Genomic DNA, 19,395 nt, shown 5'->3' on the forward strand with positions numbered 1-19,395 from the left:
ATAAATTGAAGGGGATGCATAACCAACCAAATACTTGTATATTTTGAAAATATTTTGTTAATAACATAATTATAATCCTGGTCGTATCGGAGTGTCGGTTTCTTCTTCGTTCTAACAAAATGGCGCGTGCATGTATCTAACACCATATTAGTCCGAAAACTAATGTTTTATCACATCACCAATAAAATAAAAACAGTAAAAATCCATCGGGTAAACGAATGATATTTATTTCTGCAAGTTGGTTACAAAATAACACTTTTACACGTCAATCTTTGAAATAACTAGATGAGGCAGACTACTCTGATAAGAAATGCCGAAACATACTCAGATTCCGAGGAGAGGGTGTTCCTCGCTCCTCCCCCTCCCACTATGTCACACACAGCTAGCTATGTATAGTCTGTCTGTATTTTTCTATGTAAAAATGTCGTTGGGCAGCGCTGATCGCTTACCATCAGGTGACATGTCTGCCCCGCCCCATAAATAAAACAAAGTCGCTTTCTTTGTCCCTATGTCCCTTTGTATGCTTAAATCTTTAAAACTACGCAACGGATTATGATGCGGTTTTTTTAATACATAGAGATCACTCTCAAGAGGAAGGTTTATATGTATAATACATGCATAATATATCACCATTGCTCCATCTATTCTATAAAAAAGTATTTTATAGAGATATATTAACATACAACAAAATCTTTTAATAATAATTACTGATTACAAACAACTTTCCCAAAGCAACTTTTACTAGAAGAATAAAATAATTGGTTGGTTCATTTGCGCCGTCCAATGAAAACGCCGAACGCGCTCTCGTTTCGTTTTCGTTTAACGTAAACCAAACTCGTACTAAGGATACTGATCCGCCTACTCGTTTACCTCCCTATTTTTCCCCCATATATTTGACTAGCTCCTTCCGCGCGGTTTCACCCGCTCTGCTTGGCTTCTATTAGTCATATTGTGATGTTTAATTACCTATAGCCTTCCTTGATAAATGGACTACCCAACACAAAAATAATTATTCAATTCAAATCAGTAGTTCCGGAGATTAACGCGTTCAAACAAACAAACTCTTCAGCTTTATAATATTAGTATAAATATTAGTATAGATAAAGGACTATGGTAATGTGATCTAACATTGGTCTAATCGTCATGTGGGCACGATTTGTCTCCGCGTGGTGCCTGCGATACCTGCTTATACCACTGTATACTTAGTTTTATGATACGTTCAGCTGATGTACAGGCAGACAACCCTATAGTTAGTATGTATTTGTTGAAGAAAAGTTGGTTGGTTTCGGTGTTAATCGTGATTTGTTTATGCGATTTAGGTATTTTTTACTTTTGTGTAGCAAGAAGTGTGGCCTCATTGGTCGAGTGATCGCAAGTGCGACTGCCGTACAACTGGTCTCTGGTTCGATTCCCAGGTCGGGCAAAGAATGACGGGGCTTCTTTTCGGTTTTCGAAAATTTCTCAGTAGTAACACGGGTGTGGAATTGTGTCCAGTATATTGCAATAGGCACACCCCCTATTACATGGTACTTTGACACAAATGGTGTAAAGTGGGTGTACATTGTATAGCAGTATTACGTGCTGTAATGGGCACCTCTGCCTACACACTTCGGGGATAAAAGGTGAAAATCTCAGTTTTTCTGTTTTTCGCATTATTATAATTTGCGAGTCTCCTCTAAAGTCTTTTGAAGATTAGTTTATAGTTAACAAAATCATACAACAATATAGATTTATGTTTGGGCTTCCAAGGAAAAGCTAATTATGTTATATGGCCAACTGGGCTGGGGCCCAGTAGGGCTGATGCCGATCCGAAGCTGCGGACTACCTAGCGGGTTTACCGGGGCTTCGGCTTGAAAAGCAGGAGTAGGAACGGGGTGGATTTTAGTCAGTAAGAGTCTGACACTCACTCTCGCCTCGCTCATAGCGGGAGAAGTCATTAGATGATTTTTAGTGATTCCCCACTCAAAATAATAGGATAGCATTCTCATAAATCATATTACATCTAAATCAATTTACTATTTTTTTTTTATATATTGAAAAAATATAATGTTTTCTTCAGAATTCGAATCTAAGGATTAGCGTTCTCATAAATCATATTACATCTTAACCAAACAACCCAGGAATTTACAATTTTTTTTTAGTATTGTATCTGTACATCAGCTACGTGTCTATGGTTTTGGTACTACTCTTAAGTTCTATGGTCTATGGTCCGACAGCTTGCCGGTTCGTCTCGATAACTCTTACTATAGTGTTCAGTCTGATTACTTTTCTATTTAGGTAATGGGATAAGGATCTGGATAGCGTTATTTTTATGTGAAATTGGATTTTATGTGTAATAGTAAAATGTTGTTTGAGAATGGTACGGTAATTGATAGGAAGGCTTAAAGTATTTGCAATTATTGACTATTTAAGTCTTGACTGCCAATAGAAAACTGTTTAAGGGAAATCTTCCGCTAGCGCTGGTCGCTTTTGCTCCCCATAGCGTTTAATGTGTTAATTTTTATAATAAGTTTTTAAAATACTAGAAGGCAAATATAAGTTGCGATCTCCTACAAAATTCGTAGAAAAGTATGTTTTTAATATTTCGATAAAAGTATTGAATTTGACTAGTTAAAAACTACTGTATTTATTGGCATATAATACAGGATAGGTATAAAGTCAAAATTATTTCTTTCAAATAGACCGTGAGCGCATTTTAGAAAGTCAAATCAAATATTACAATACAGAAAACACAATATCAGTCAGTCCTCTAGTTGCTCTATTTGCTCGTTCCAAAGTGTAGATTCCTATGGAGAAGAACGAGCAAGAAACTCCATAGGTTAGCCTTTTTCAATCAGGTTCACAATACAATACAATAGAACCGTTTTCAACCTTACTGCTTAGCAACAACACATGTTTTAAGTCCATAAAATTAAAAAAAAATATGACCCAGATCCGATCCCAATACCTAGAAGTTATAAATGTAAGCGTAAGACCCCACAGCGCTTGGTTTGTCTCTAGTTATAATTAATACTTCTTCATGTTACGTCACAACTGTCTAATGGGAAACGACCCCTTTTTCGAAATAGATTTTTTCGAACTACCCGCAAAAAGTTGAATATTTGACATGTGGGTAGTTTTGTAAAACAAATACATATTATTATTTTTAAAGTAAATAAATTATTGTTAAATAGTATTAATTAGAAATACAGAAATAGTATTTATTAAAAAAATATAATTCTTTTTTACTAATTTTACTTCAAAGAATAACACGAATAAGAATTAATGTCGTTAAAAATATAAATTCCACATACAGGGTGTTAAAAATAATGCTTAAATAATAATCAGAAAAATTTAGTATGATAATTAAAATGTTAAAAATAAACATTGGCCTTTTAAAGGACTAATCTAATTATAATACAGGGTGTTCCCAGACGGTTTTCCACAACAACTTGTACATGTGTCAGCACAATATGCATGCCCAGATGGTCCAGTGTTCTAGGGGGCTAGGCAGCGTTAGCAGCTTGTAATGTGTCGCTTAGATCTAATTTACATAGCCTTCGATATTCTTGTAAAGGTGCTCCCACACAGCAGTTATATAACGTTATACAACATTGTGTAACATTTATAATAGCATGTAACATACTCTACAACCACTGTTATAATTTGTTTAAACACAAATGTTATTGTTACACATTGTTGTATAACGTTATATAACCGCTGTGTGGGAGCACCTTAAGACAACAAAACAACCTTTCTTTGTACCGGACGATGCTTTGACGGAAACCCCTCCCAAGCTATATACAGGGTGCTGGTGTTTTTTCCCTCCGCTTTGATTGTTAACACCCTGTATATGTCGGTGATTTTTTTTTTCGTTTGTTTGTTTGTTGTAGAGCTTCTTGTATAATATTATGGTCGTTCTTTTAATTTTGACAAGGTTCTGTTTATGGCAGAAATATAATATGTTATCAATTAATTCAATATATGTATATTTTTGACCGTATACAGTACCCTTAGTACGAGTTTGATTTACGTTCAAAGTAATCGAAACTAGAGCGCGTTCAGCGCTCTGATTGGTTGGTTTATTTGAGCCGGCCAATGAGTACCCTTAGTTCGAGTTTACTATACGTTAAATGAAAACGAAACGAGAGCGCGTTCGGCGCTTTGATTGGTTGGTTCATTCGCCCCGGCCAATCAGGGTGCCGAACGCGCTCTAGTTTCGTTTTCGTTTAACGTTAAGCAAACTCGTACTAAGGGTACTAATTGGTTGGTTTATTTGCGCCGGCCAATCAGAGTGCCGAACGCGCTTTCGTTTCGATGATTTTAAACGTAAATCAAACTTGTACTAGAGGTACAGGAGGTCTACTCTAATTTAACGAAAAACGAAGTTTCTTCCGAAACTTCGCAGATTGCATACTACAATTCTATTTATTGCGAAATTTCGTAAACAAAAATGAAAATAAAGATAAATAAATAGGTTTAAATTTGAAATAAAAAGTAAACCGTTATTTTAAGTTATTTATCTTAGTAAATTAATAAAACCTATAAACGCTTGTGGCTGAAGATTAAACAAAACTTCGCATTCCAGAACCGGAGTAGACCTACAAGTCTTTGTCAATTTTTTTTTCGAACGGCAATCGATTTATTGATGGTAGTCAAAGCATCATCTGAGCTATTTAGCCCGGGAGCGGTACTAATTATGGTAAATAAAGGCTTAATATCATTGATTTGACTGTCTTGTCCGCGGCAGTATGTTCTTATATACTGATATAAATTGATAGTTGACTTGGAGTTTGGAGGTATGGGAGTACCTACTTTATTTTTTGAGGTATTATAGACTGAAAATGTGTGTTTTTTGAGTGGTGCTGTTGCTAGTGTCTGTCTTATGCTAAAGTGACGTCGTCATTCTGTTTTATATATAAAAATTAATTGATGTCTGTTAGTCTCGCTTAAAAGTCGAAGACGGCGGGACTGATTAGGTTGATTTTCGTCTTGAATCATTTGTAAAAGAGATTTTTAGAAAAACATGTTTGACACGTCAGCTAGATAAATAAATCAATGTTTAATGAAATAATTCTACTAATTTTTAAATTTGCCAATGACCCATAATTATGGGCAACACTGCGCGGTAACAAAGACTGATGTATGCCGCGTATAATCTCGCCTTTTATCATTTGAGACTGATATATCATAATTGGCGATATCTCAGTATAGCACCTAACTCCGTCGAGGAATAAAATCTAACCTTTTACAACAGTGGCGCCATCTATATAACTCACCCAAAGGACACTTCTCCCTACTCGAACAGTACTTCCACATTTCCAACCCCCACGATTTAAAGCCTGTAGGCCGCGCTCACGTCACACACTTGATGCTTCACCACTTTCTATCGACTATTCCATACTTCTCTCGCTTCTGATACACGCGTCTATAATCCTGGGGAGCTAACAGTCGATTTCAGTTCGAAATAAGACGTCGATAATACTTAAGAGTAGCTTTTGAGAGTTCTTTTATACTGATAATACTTAAGACTAGCTTTTGAGAGCTCTTAAACTGAAGAGACTTACTAAAATGCGTCACTTTTTAGGCTCTAGACAGACGGACTGCATTTCAACTGCAAATTGCAGTTTGAATGCAGTTGACACGACTGCAATAGAACTGCAATTGACACGACTGCAATAGGACTGCAAATCAAACGTGCAGTCCGATTGCAGTTGAATTGCAGTCTGCGTGCAGTCGGTGTGCAGTTCACATAATGCTGGGCTGCACGGTTGGCTTGCAGTCCTATTGCAGTCGTGTCAACTGCATTCAAACTGCAATTTGCAGTTGGATTGCAGTTTAAATGCAGTCCGTCTGTCTAGAGCCTTAGTATTAAAACTCGGTGTTTTAACTCATACTCGTATATGGGTCAGTTTCTAGTTTAACACAAACTCAAATTTGCCATTTGTCAAAATTTGCATCGCCTGAAGAAGACCGGGTCTTTTCAAGGTTAGAGTGAATAGGTACTTTCTAAGTCTGTGTGCCCCGTCTTCGGCCACATCTTCGCTTCGCCGTCCTGGCAGTAAGCGGGTTGGTGGCCAAACGCAGACTTAGATTTAGATTTCAGCCATGATCGTCCCACTGCAGGGCAAAGGCCTCCCTACCTTCCTTCCACTTCTCTCTGTTTAAAGCTTTTTGCGGTCAATCATTGTCATATCAACGCTAAAAAAGGCCGTTAAGCTGTTCATAATATTTAAATTAAGACCTGTAATACCATAACATGCAAATAAAGAATTTGAGTTTGAGTTCGAACTAGAAACGTTGAACGCCAATAGAAGTCACCGGTGACTGGCGTTAGTGAAGGATTTGCCTTCAACAGTTTTCAATTGGCTGAATATATGTTGTTGAACTAAAAACGACTGTTGGTCTCAAAATAATGGTGGTTTATAGTGTTTAATGTGTAATTCTTAAGTTGTTTCGTTTAAGACAAAGTACTTTGTAGGTACTAGTCTGTTATCTGCCTAAGTTTAGGCTTTAGACGATGTTTTGGCAAGTGTACACATGATACTTTGATGAGAAAATCCATTTTTTTGCCTAAAAATGATAGAAAAGCGAATTATTTTAAGTGGTTGCTTCAAAAAGTCTTCTTCTTAATAAGATTTATTTGGTTAAAAGACTTAAAACTACACTAGCGCCACCACTAACGCGAAAATTTACATTGAACTATAAAACTCTCCAAACATCGCCTAAAGCCTCCAAAACTTTACTTAAATTAGTTCTAAAATAAACCTTATGCTAATATAATTATAGAGTGTAAATTCAAGTGTATGTTTGTGGGCGTGTGCTAAATAGTGCGATGTTTTGTGGATGCCCGACATGGTCAGCACTTGTTAGACATTACCGCTTTGTACCTACGGCTTGGTGCGTGCGATTATATACATGTGATTTGTTTAGTAAGATCTTTTACTAGGAAAAGTAAAATAATAGGTTATAAACAACTTTGACTAGGAAAAGTAAAATAATAGGCTATAAACTACGACTTAAATGTTATAAGCTCTTCAATGATATAAAAATAAGTCAGATTTTTCTTCCTGACGCTATAACTCCAGAACGCACGAACCGATTTCCACGGTTTTGCATTCGTTGGCAAGGTCTCACAACAGCAAAGAAAATTCAGAAAAAATAGGGAAAATCATTGGCGGCGAAATGGGGTTCGCCGGGTTTGCTAGTAGGATAACAACGATTTAAATGTTAGAAAAATGTAACTAAAAACCACGGTTGCATGTCAAACTGTAATTTTTTAGTTAGTTTAGTATGTCTTACGAAAGTTATAATTTACTGACTTGGTAAATTAATTTTTAATTAGGTAGAAAATAGGGATAGCTTTAGTTAGCGTTTTCATTTTTCTTATAAATCACATGTTAAATTGTCGCACGTGTCTAGGACACTGTTAAAGTGAAATACATAATATTAGTTCGCCATATTTTTCTTTGAAGTCAATATAAAGTTGGGTTAATATATGTTTCTAAAAATATAGTAAATTAACATTGACAATAAAACATCATACTGTAGACACATTTAAGTGTGGGAGAGCCATGTTTCGCCTCGACCGGATTGATACCACGGCGTCACAGAAAACCGACGTGAAACAACGCGTTTTGTTGTGTGAGTGAGGTTATCGGAGGCCCAATCAGCCCCCTTCCCCATCTTCCCAAACCCCGATTTCACAACAACCCTTAAAGTCGAAATCCCAAAAGACCGGCAACGCACTTGTAACCCCTCTGGTGTTGCAAGTGTCCATGTGCGGCGATTGCTTACCATCAAGTGATCCATCTGTTCGTTAACCTATAATGAACCTTTTTTTGGAGTCAGTATAAAGGATGAATGGTGATTATACAGGCTGTGTTGAATATCAACATTTATCAACCAAACTTTAAAAAAATACTTCAAGAAAACCTCTTTAATAAACTATTATTATGTATTTACCTTTACATAAGCGAGGTGGCGGTGCCTTTAGTAAGTGTGCATCACTCTTAATACATAGACATGCACAGTGCTTGATTGAGTAGGTACGATGCGTGCGCGCAGACGTGGACGTTATTGGGAATATTTTAAAGTTATACTTAGTTGACTGGTATATGTCGATTTGTTGATGAAATTGTGAATTAGACTGATTTAAACTTTATTTCTTAAATGGGAGAATTTAGTTTGCATTGATAGTTAGATCTTTTGGTATTAAAACATTAAGATAGGCTTCTGATTTTAACTAAGGGATTATCAAACATTCGTTTAGTATAGAGTTACCTAAAGGATATATTATCAATTTTATCAACAAATTGATTTTTTAAAGCTTTTAAATACAAATCGGTTTCCACTAACGTCCGAGCGCGCACGGCGTCAAAATGCTCTTAATTAACTACATTAAAAAAAAATCTCGATGTTTTATCCATGCAACACTCCTGACTCTGTTTGTTACCGATTTATCTTACACACAATAACAGCGCCGACGTGCGGACGACACGCCTAACAGCGGGGTGTAGCGCTTCCCTCACACGCTTCGGAACACTCATTAATCATTAAAAAAAAACATGTGTTCAATGTGGGTATTTTTTAATGACGGTTTTGGTAACACACTGTATATGGAGTGTATTTCGGACGTTTAAAAAAGTTGAGGCTACGTTTCTCGTAGCAGGTTTGCTACGCCGTAGTCAGTGCTACGTCGTAGCGGTTTGTTTGAGAGGGGCGGGCGGGGGGGGGGGGGGTTGTGGTCTGAAGTACACTCTGTATGTCAAGTAGGAGAGCGAGCTACACCCTAGCGCGCATGTCTTCACTCGGCGCGCGCATGCACTCAGCTCATACCGTTGTACATACGTACTGCAAGGTTTAGTCGCTGCATAACACATGTCTTGTTCGAACCCCCCGCCTCACCCGAAGTAGGGGGTTCCATACCCCCTCCGGTCCGAACGACCTTCCCAAATATTTTTTTTTGGCCGAACTAACCCCCGTCACTTGAAATTTTCTTATTCGTGTATCGCATGCAACGATTTTCCTCACTTTTCGATACCTTGTGTATGTGTTCCGTGTTTTCTCGTGTATATGGGAGTTTAGGTTTCGCCCCGTGTGGCGCGCGCCGGCCGCGCGTCGTCGACCAATGGCGACGCGGTACGCGGCCGCCTACGCACGCGCCGCGGCCCACACGGGGCGAAACTGTTGACTTTGCAACACTGTTTATTTAAGATTTTTGCCGCTAGCAACTCAAGCTTTGGTATTATGTAGAGAATAATGATTAAAAAAAATATTTGGCTGGTCGCTTTGATTATTAGAACTTGGCTGTTTCCTAAGATGCATATCTTTTAATGTGAACAATATTATTAACACTGTCATGGCGCCTAGTGAGGTATTGTGTGTCCAAGTTACACTAGCAGCAATGAGTTTTTCTCTCGTTCTTATAGTTTATTATTTATATTATATTATTATACATATAATTTTTTATATAATTTATCCTTTATTCTGCGATTTTTATCTAAGTATATAAAAGAAAAATCAATAGAATTGTTAGACCACCGTAGCGTTGTAGTCCCTAAATATATCACTTAAAAATTATGTTTTTTTTGTCAATATATTTTCTATATATGTTTAATTTATTATACGTATATTATATTGTTTTTTTCTTGAAAAAATGTGAATAGTTTTGGCACATATTTAATTATATTTCTAATAGTTTCGACACGTGTGTGGGTATATATTTATTTTTTCATAGGACGAGTAGAGAATACTTTAAGCTTTTTCGTACAAACGCTGTTCCAATATAATCCTCCTGGTACTTTGGGCTCCATTTTTTGACGTTTTTTTTTTCTTTTTTTACTTTTATAAATAGCTTACGTCTTGAATTTTGTCCCTCTATGCTAAATTTCTATCTGTTTTTGAAAATTAATGAGGATTTTTCAGCTTTTTCTAAAGTTCAAGATGTATGCTGTTTTTAAAATTATCTTTGATTGAATGTAACGCGGTTTGGTTTGTGTTTCTTTGATAAATTAAGTGCCTGTTTGGTATTTTGGTTGCAAAGATTCGGTAAATCTTCTTAGGTCGTAACTGACTGCATGGTTGGCGCGGTGGCTGGGTAATCGGCTGCCGCGCAACGTGAGCAGGCTTACCGCACGGAACAACTCTTTGTGTGATCCACAAATAGTTGTTCCGGGTCTGGGTGTCATGTGTATGTGAACTTGTATGTTTGTAAACGCACACACGACACAGGAGAATAGCCTAGTGTGGGGCAATGTTTTAAAAAGGAAATCATCAGGGATTTGTGTTTATAATGCATTCCTTTAAAATTTTTAGTTTGGGATATAATGTAAACTGAAAAACTTATTTGTTTATCTGTTACCTAGATAAAGGAACATCAGTATACCACTTTTTCCCCCAGTCATTTTACTTGTCCCATATAGAACTTGAAAAAAAAAGTAGTTCTTTGAATAAATAAACAAAAAATGATGAATTTTTATTCTAACTATGAATAAAACTTACACTATTTGCCAATATTTGCAACCAATGCACCAAACAGGCAGTACCTATATAAGAATTAAAGTAATAAAACCGTGATATATTCAATCTTATATAATGCGAAGGTGGATTGCAGATTGTGAGTGGCACGCAATGACGAAGATATTGGATAATATTAAAAAAAACATTAATTAATATGACTCACCTACTTGACATGAGGTCCCGTGTCCCCTGTGCGCCCACAGAAGTTCTCTATCACGACCTGTCTTGAGCTTTACGCTTTGCCTCGCTCCACATCATTCTGATTGCCAATATGGTACGACGCCAGGTCTGGCGTGGACGGCCACGTTTTCTTTTCCCTTGGAGATTCTATTCTAAGGCTTGCTTGGGTATGTGGCCCATGCACCATTAATTAATATATTATTCGTAAATAGTCTCTACAAGCTATGGACATTTCAGTAACGTAACTGGTTACCGGGGCTCCGGCTCGAAGCGGGAAAAGAAACGGGGTTATTTTAGTCAGAGTCTGACACTCTCTCTCGCCGCCCCCAAGGCGGGAAAAATCATTGGATGATAATATTATCCCACAAAAAAAGAAAGCTGTAGACATTCATTTCATATACTGCCTTTACCTGCGATGTAAAGTGGTTTTATCCACATGCTGTCCCTAAACTTAATAGTCCAATGGCAAAATATGGTCTCAAAAATAAGGCTGCAACCACAATACGCGCTCCCACCATTTAGAGCGCCGAACGAGCTCTCTTTTCGTTTTCGTTCAACGTACAGCAAACTCGTACTAAAGGTACCGAGCCATACAAAAATTAAAAACCCTCATCTTTTTCCAATCTTCATCATATCAGCCGTAAGATATCCACTGCCACTGCAGTAGGTCTTCCGGAGCTGCGAACTACCTAGCGGGTTACCGGGGCTCCGGCTCGAAAACCAAGAGTAGGAACGGGTTGGTTTTTAGTCAGTAAGAGTCTGACATGCCCTTTCGCCTCGCCCATAGCTGGAGAACTCATTGGATAATATTCCCTCCTTAAAAAAACTGCAGTAGGTCTCAGCTAAAGCCTTCTTCATCACAGTAAACTAAGTCATTGCGTGCCCCTCTCAATCCTCAAATCCCCCCCCCCCTTTACCCCCTACTGACGTGTCTCGGCCATAGATGGGCGGCGTGTACGCCGGGCTCCAGTACCACGGGAGCTTCGCCCCGCCGCCTCCGCCCCGCGGTCCGTTCGCGTCGCCGCCGCATCCCCACACACACTACATCACTAATTCTCAGGTGAGTACACTTTAAACCCTTAAATTGACTGCAGGGTTGACGTGGTGGCTGGGCACCTGGCTGCCGTGTAACGTGTACCGGGTTCGATTTAATATACGTCTTGTAGATTATTTTAAAACATTAGACACGTATTTTTATATTCTTACGGAAACAAATACTTTCGAAGATATATCGATTTGAAATATTGCGTGACGTCACTTCTAGATACGTTTTATACGTAGAAATGACGTATTTGCTCCCACTCCTAAACTAAAGTATTGTTATCTTATATGACAAAATAACAAAATACGTGTCTAATATTTTTTCATTACCTAACTCACTGAGAATATAAAACTTAACGTTATATATTAATGTTATGTCTACTTATTTAGCGCGCTGAAGGCGGTCGGCTAGAGATGGTGGGGGGCGGCGAGGGCACCCTCTCCCCCCTGCAGCCGGCAACCGACCTGCATCACGCGCCGTTATTACTTGCCACTGAGGTAAGCACCATTATACTTTTTTATGATATAAGCCGGTAAACGAACAGACGGATCACCTGATGGTAAGCAATCGCCGCCGCCCTTGAACACCCGAAACACCAGAAGTGTTAGAAGTGCTTTGGAATTTAAGAGTTGTTGGGGAATCAGGAATTGGAAAGATTAGGAAGGTGGATAATTGGGCTTCCGGTAACCTCAATTACACAACAAAACACAACGCAAGCGTTGTTTCACGTCGATTTTCTGTGATGCTGTGGTATCACTCCGGTCGAGCCGGCCCATTCGTGCCGAAGTATGGCTCTCCCACAAAACTGACGCGTGGGGAACTTCATATTATCTTTTTTGTTATTTATTATTATTATTGAAAAATAAGATATTGATCTTGTAGTCGCGGTGGCCGAGCAAAGATCATGTTCGATTTATCGTTATGCAAAATATTGTCGAGTATCTTTTCATTCGGTGAATGTTACGTTTTCAGAATTTGCGTCTGGTGTATTAGCAAAAGGAGAGAGTAGTATGTTATTATAACTGTGTACGTGTGTACAGGCGCGAGGGGCTCCCATCGAGCTGATGGCGCCTCACCACGCGAGACACGCGCTCTCCCACCACCACCATGTAAGTATTGAAGCACTCGTTGGGCCATCGAATCTTATTCATTTGTCGAGTTTGCTTTACGTTGAACGAAAATGAAACGAGAGCACGTTCGGCCCTCTATACTTTTAGCACATCTTTAAAGTAAACTTGAACGAAAAAAGAGCGCGTTCGGCGCCCTGATTGGTTGCTTTATTTGAGCTGGCCAATCAGAGCACCAAATGCGCTTTTGTTTCGATCACTTTAAACGTAAAGCAAACTCATACTATTACTTATAGCGTTTTCGTACAACGTAAAGTAAATTAACTAATAGATTTTTTTATCAAATACATCAATAATATGCATTCATTGTGTATTCACTACAGATTTGTTTGAATTTTTGAAATCTGTTTGAGTTATATTTTCGAATTTTACCGTTAAAAACAATATTTTCATCGACCAAACATTACGAGACATCTTATGATAATGATGTAACATTCCAATGTATGGTATCCCCAGCGTCGCAGCGGCGGCGGGGTGGGCGTGGGCGTGGGGGGCGGCGTGGGCGTGGGCGTGGTGGGCGGCGGGGCGCGCGCGCGGCCCTACGTGCGCCACGCGGCGCGCTGGCCGCACCACCCGCTGCACCACCTACACACGCAGGTACGCGGGTGTAGTGTACCCCATGTATATTCAACAAGCGTTATTTTTTAGTAAATAGGACATAAATCAACATGGTGGGTATAACCTAGGTGTCTATCAGAGAGCGCTGCTGCACTACCCGCTGCACCACCTACACACGCAGGTACGGGGGGAGGGGGGACTACAGAAGCTATGTTCAAACTTACAATTAGCTTATTTCAGCCATTAATACACCCATATATAGACAAATAATGGAATTAATAACAAACAAAGTAATACAATTGGGCAGTATCCTCGGTCAAAAATAAATTATTACAACTTTTCAATACAATAAAATATTCAAAAATAATTCTCATTCATACATTTGATGATCTATTCTAATTTTTAAATTGATCTAGATAAATTTCTAGATGACGTCATAATAGAGTATTTCATACAAAATTCATAGAAAATATAGTTTTTGACGTTTCGAAAAACTATTCAATTTGAATAGTAGGAAACTAGCCTATTAAACAAAATAAAAAAGTAAATATTTAACTAGCAGTCTTTTGCAGTGCAAAAGCGCTTTAGAGTATCTTTGACTGCATGGTTGGAGCGGTGGCTGCCGAGCATCATGTAGCAGGTTCGATTCCTGTACAGAGCAACTCTTTGTGTGATCCACAAAATTGTTGTTTCGGGTCAGGGTGTACTTGTATGTTTGTAAACGCACATACAATACAGAAGACAATCCTAATGTGAAAAAGAAAACAAAAATAAATATTGCTTACCTATCATCAAGCGATCCGTTATTTGTAAAGTAAACCATAGAAGAGATTATGATATCAATTTGTGAGAATATAACATTAATAACCTTGTATGTTGTACAACAGGGCGGCGGCGGGTTGGTGGGCGCGGCGCTGCCGGCGCACGTACAGGCGCAGCTACACGTCGCGCAACCACTGTCTCTGCCGCCTCCACCGCCCACTTACCAGGTAACGTAGTCACCACGGAAATATTTCTTTATTTATTCAAGTTACATGGAGATGAAGATTAGGAACAGAGAGTTGGACTGTCAGCCAATAACAAGTCCTCATTTTAGTGTAATCAGCTAATCACCACTTCATTTTCATATAAACACTATCCTACTTCATAATCACCGCTTTCCTACTAAATAATGACAAATTTCCCTTTACGTTAGCATCATTTTAATATTTCGCACATAATTTTCTCATCATGAAGTAACCTTCCTTCTACTTAATAATCATTTCTCCACTACAATATAAATCATCACCATCACAATCTTCCATAATCACCGTTTTCAATTAACAATTCCACTATCCTACCACCAATTTCCCACTCCTTAATCGCAATCATCCCACTACATAATCCCCATTCACATGCTTGTTGATTTTGATCAACGTGTAACCGAAATTGGTCGCATTATAACTTAAAATACCACCGTATAAGTCAAAGTCAAAAATTATTTATTTTAAATAGACCGGGAAGGCACTTTTGAACATCAAAGCAAATATTACAATATAAAAAAATGTCTATCTGTCGGTCAGTCCTCTAGTTGCTCTATTTGCTCGTTCCAAAGTGTAGATTCCTATGGAGAAGAACGAGCAAGAAACTCCATAGGTTACTCTTTTTCAATCAGATTCACAATACAATTATTCTTGGTTACATTGTTTAGTTGGTTCAAATAAGTATGTCCATAGGTTACAGTACTAATACATAAAAAGACCTCTAAAATAAAATCATTCTTCGATTCCACAGGTGTTCCTAAACCTCCTGGCGATGTTCCCACTATCCCCCTACGCGGAAGCAAGAGGCACCGGCGAAGAAGGCGCCGAGTCCACTGAACCAGAAAACTACGAAGCCCTATTATCGTTAGCGGAGCGCCTGGGCGAGGCGAAGCCCCGAGGCCTTGCCCGGCATGAGATCGAAGCGCTACCGAGCTACAAGTTCGCGGCGGCGACCCACCGCGGTGAACAGACTAGCTGTGTAGTGTGTATGTGCGAGTTCGAGGCCCGGCAGATGCTGCGGGTACTGCCCTGTGCACATGAGTTCCATGCTAAGTGCGTGGATAAGTGGCTTAGGGTAAGGATTTTTAATTTTTTTACATAATATAGTTCCAAAACCATTTTTTGCTATCCCTAGGTGGCGCTGTAGTATTTTTAAGGAGTGGGTTGTATTCGTGTTGATTTTTTTTGTAGGTTTTATTTAATTAAGTTTAGCCCCCTCAATTCAACATGATCCCGTAATAAACATAATTCTTCAACGTGCTGTTATTTGTGAGATACAGGGGTGAGGGAGGGAAGTTGGGAGAGGAGGATACACTGCAGCACTTTTTATACGACGCTATCAAAAGATTTACCTCTCCGCCGCCGCATTCAGACCTCTGCCGTCAAAATTTTGCGGAATTCTGAAACAAACTTTCACCCCCTAGTTTAAGGGGTTGGGGGTAAAAGTTCCAAGTTTTAGGATTTTTTTGTTGTTTGGGTACTAGTACTAGCTTACATACCAAATTTCAGTTTTCTAGGACTTCAGGAAGTACCTTAAGAATTTTGTTGATCAAAGTGAGTGACGAAATCGGGGTATTTAAGTATATGGTAATAGGTCTACCACTGACATCACATCCTGAAAATTTTGTTTATCTGGTATAACCCAAACTCAAGTTAAAAATACGACGAACCGCTTCGAGAAAAGGTAGGTAGTGCCCTTGCGCTCCGCTTGGCTCGTCTTGGCGGGGGCACTCCCGTGCCCCCAGATACATATTTATTGCTGGGCTTTTTTCGGATTTTAGAAAATTTCTCAGTAGCGGCCCGGAGTCTATAATTGTGTCCAGTATATGGCAATAGGCTCACCCCTATGACATGGGTACAACATAATTGTGAAAAGTGGGTGTACATTGTATTACGTGCCGTAATGTACACCTCTACCCCTTCGGGGTTTAAAGGCGTGACGATATGTATACATACTATTAAACCCGACGTGAATGATTTTCCCTCTTTTCCTGCTTTTCCTGAATTTTCTTTGCTATAAACCTCATGGAGCCCGAGACCTTTCCAACGAATGCAAAACCGTGGAAATCAGTTCGTGCGTTCTGGAGTTATAGCGTCAGGAAGGAAAACCTGACTTATTTTTATATTATAAGATTATAGTTCCAAAACGATTTTTCGCCATCCGTAGATGGCGGTGAAGTATTTTTAAGACGTGGGTTGTAGATTTTTTTTTCAATGGGTCTTGGGTTCGATTCCCGCGTCGGGCGAAGTGTTATTGGGCTTTTTCGGTTTTATCGAAAAATTTCTCAGTCATAGTACAGAGTTTGGAATTGCGCCCAGTATATGCATTAATCCCTTCGGGGATAAAAGGCGTTACGATGTATAGCCACAAACGGTCTTACATTTGATTCCCGTTTCAGCAATAACATATACAATCTGTAACATAATCAACGCAAACTGCCTGATTCATGAATGGAATTTTGCGATTTCGGAGTTGGCCCCATAGTAAAAGTTGTTCACAATGATGAGTACAATGACCCCTTAAGACAGTGTTAATAATAATGATGTTACAGGTTGTATATCAACTAGCAATGTAAATAATCAAATAACATTTTGACGAGGAACTCGATTAGTTTCAAGACACACACACGACGCGACGATTGTAGCAGCGCGACAATCGCCGCGTCGTGTGTTGCGGAATGCTGCTCATGAATATGAGCCTCTAGTATGACTTGAAACTAGTCGAGTTCCTCGTCAAACAGTTACGTGAGAAAGCCGATAACATAATAATTAATATAGTATTTCTCACGAAAGTTATAATAAAATTAATATTTGTTCCAGTCAAACCGGACCTGCCCGATATGCCGCGGCAACGCGTCAGAATACTTCAGCAATACAGAGTGACTCTCACAAGACGACACATCTACATATAACCACAGCAGACTGTCCGTCTATCAAGTTGTTATACAACGACTCATATAACATAACATTACTGGAGAAATTTGTGTTCGTAACATTACAGGGGGGCCTACTCTAATTCAACAGACGAATGAATGAACGAAAAAACTTCGCAGATTGCATACTACAATTCTATTTATTGCGAACTTTCGTGAATGAAAAAATGAACGAATGAAATGAAGATAAATAAAAAGGTTTTGATATGAAATTAAAAATAAAACGTTATTCAAGCGCATCGAAGCGTCTATCCAAAACTGCACATAAGAAATTCAACCTTAACTCCACAGAGTAAGGGTAAATTTATACTAGCGCAGAGTAGAATCGTTGTTTGCGCGCAGACGCGCGATTTACGAAGAATGCGCGCGCTTTTTTAAAATCTCAGAAGTAATGTGTGCGTTACGCTGTTGAGTTAAGGTTGCATTTGTTATGTTCAGTTTTGGAAAAACGCTTCGATGCGCTTCGACTCTGTGCTAGTATAAATTGACCCTTAATAAATCAATAATAAAACCTACGGCCGAAGATTAAACGAAACTTCGCATTCGAGAACCAGAGTAGGCCCCCAGGACTGGTGAAAACTAGATGTTACATTTCATAATTATTTTGGTTGAATACTAAATTATTTGTAACTGAATTTGTGTTTGTATATAAGGTGTTTTAAAATTATATATACATGGGACGTATAACACAAATGATAAAAACTGGGTGTACATTGTATACCGGCATTAGCCGTAATGTGCACTTCTGCCTACCCTTTCAGGGATAATAGGCGTGATGTTTTCTGTCACATATTTAATGGGAGGTAGTATTGTTAGAAGAGTACAATAGTGAAGAAATTTCGTACCCCGCACCAGTTAATTCAATTTGAGAACATAAAGAAGTTAAATAAACATTGACTCTACTCTGCATATCGTGGTTCACTAATGCGTCGCTTCTTCAATGAAAATAATTGATAGCAATTATTTTCATTGACAAAGCGACAGAGACAGTGAAAGAGATAGCTCTTTCATAACAAACTCATACGTAGTTTTAATAATCAATAATTTATATTCACTATTGTAATCTTCAAACACAACACTACCTCCCATTAAAGCCGTGGCAGATACTTTTAGAACACCTTATATACCTGCACTTCTGTCTACCCCCTATTGCAAACTTATGTTTTTTCGAAATTTTCAATACTTTCAATAGTTTTTAAATACCCTATATATTGATGTGTCGTTCTATATGTGAAAAACTCGTTAACAAAAAGCGTATCTGATTTTCTTAATCGTAAAAGATTTTGAAAAATACTTGTTTTAAAAAGTATAACTGATAAATGCTGTTTTGTAGATGAAACTTAGGTGTTTTGCTTTGAAATTTGACGTGTTGGTTAAACGATTATTGTGTTTTTACTTAAGTTAAATTCTTAGTTGTTACAATAGGGATGATGACGGGGTATGAAAATTTAAAATCTATTTAGTCCGTCAGTTAGGTAATGAAAAAATATAAGACATGTATTTTTTTATTTTGTCATATAAGATAACAATACTTAGATAAAACGAATCGAAGTTTAGGAATGGGAGCTAACTACGTCATTTCTACGTATAAAATGTACCTAGAAGTGACGTCACGCGATATTTCAAATCGATATATCTTCGAAAGTATTTTGTTCAGTAAGAAAATAAAAAATACGTGTGTAATGTTTTAAAATAATCTACAAGACGGACATTGAAATAAAAATTAGTCATCTACCCCTATAGTGTCCAGTATATGGCAATAGGCTCACCCCCTATTACATGGGACTTATAACACAAATGGTGAAAAGTAGGTGTACATTGTATAGCGGCATTACGTGCCGTAATGTGCACCTCTGCCTACCCCCTTCTGTTATATAAATGGTGTTTGTTTTTTAACCTTGTCACTATACAGGCTGTTGCTTTTTCGTTTTTCAATATACAGAGTGTTGCTTTTTTCATTGTATAAGTATACAGGCTGTTTCTTTTTAATTTTTTTTGATATAGAGTGTTTCATAAAGCAAATATCTTAGTTT

The 19,395-nt window shown here is 38.3% G+C and overlaps 1 protein-coding gene across 1 annotated transcript in view; it reads left to right on the top strand.

The window, feature by feature from the left end:
- The window catches only part of LOC118278376 (uncharacterized), a 73,269-nt gene extending 54,993 nt beyond the window's left edge, over positions 1–18,276 (top strand). The window contains exons 19-25 of the mRNA XM_050703358.1: positions 11,624–11,740; positions 12,112–12,219; positions 12,763–12,831; positions 13,306–13,446; positions 14,295–14,396; positions 15,181–15,504; positions 17,250–18,276. Coding sequence (XP_050559315.1) covers positions 11,624–11,740; positions 12,112–12,219; positions 12,763–12,831; positions 13,306–13,446; positions 14,295–14,396; positions 15,181–15,504; positions 17,250–17,312 — 924 coding nt within the window. The 3' untranslated portion in view covers positions 17,313–18,276. The remainder of the gene's footprint in view (positions 1–11,623; positions 11,741–12,111; positions 12,220–12,762; positions 12,832–13,305; positions 13,447–14,294; positions 14,397–15,180; positions 15,505–17,249) is intronic.
- Positions 18,277–19,395: the final 1,119 nt, after the last annotated feature.

The sequence above is a fragment of the Spodoptera frugiperda genome, chromosome 24 (assembly GCF_023101765.2).
Source record: "Spodoptera frugiperda isolate SF20-4 chromosome 24, AGI-APGP_CSIRO_Sfru_2.0, whole genome shotgun sequence".
Lineage (NCBI taxonomy): Eukaryota > Metazoa > Arthropoda > Insecta > Lepidoptera > Noctuidae > Spodoptera > Spodoptera frugiperda.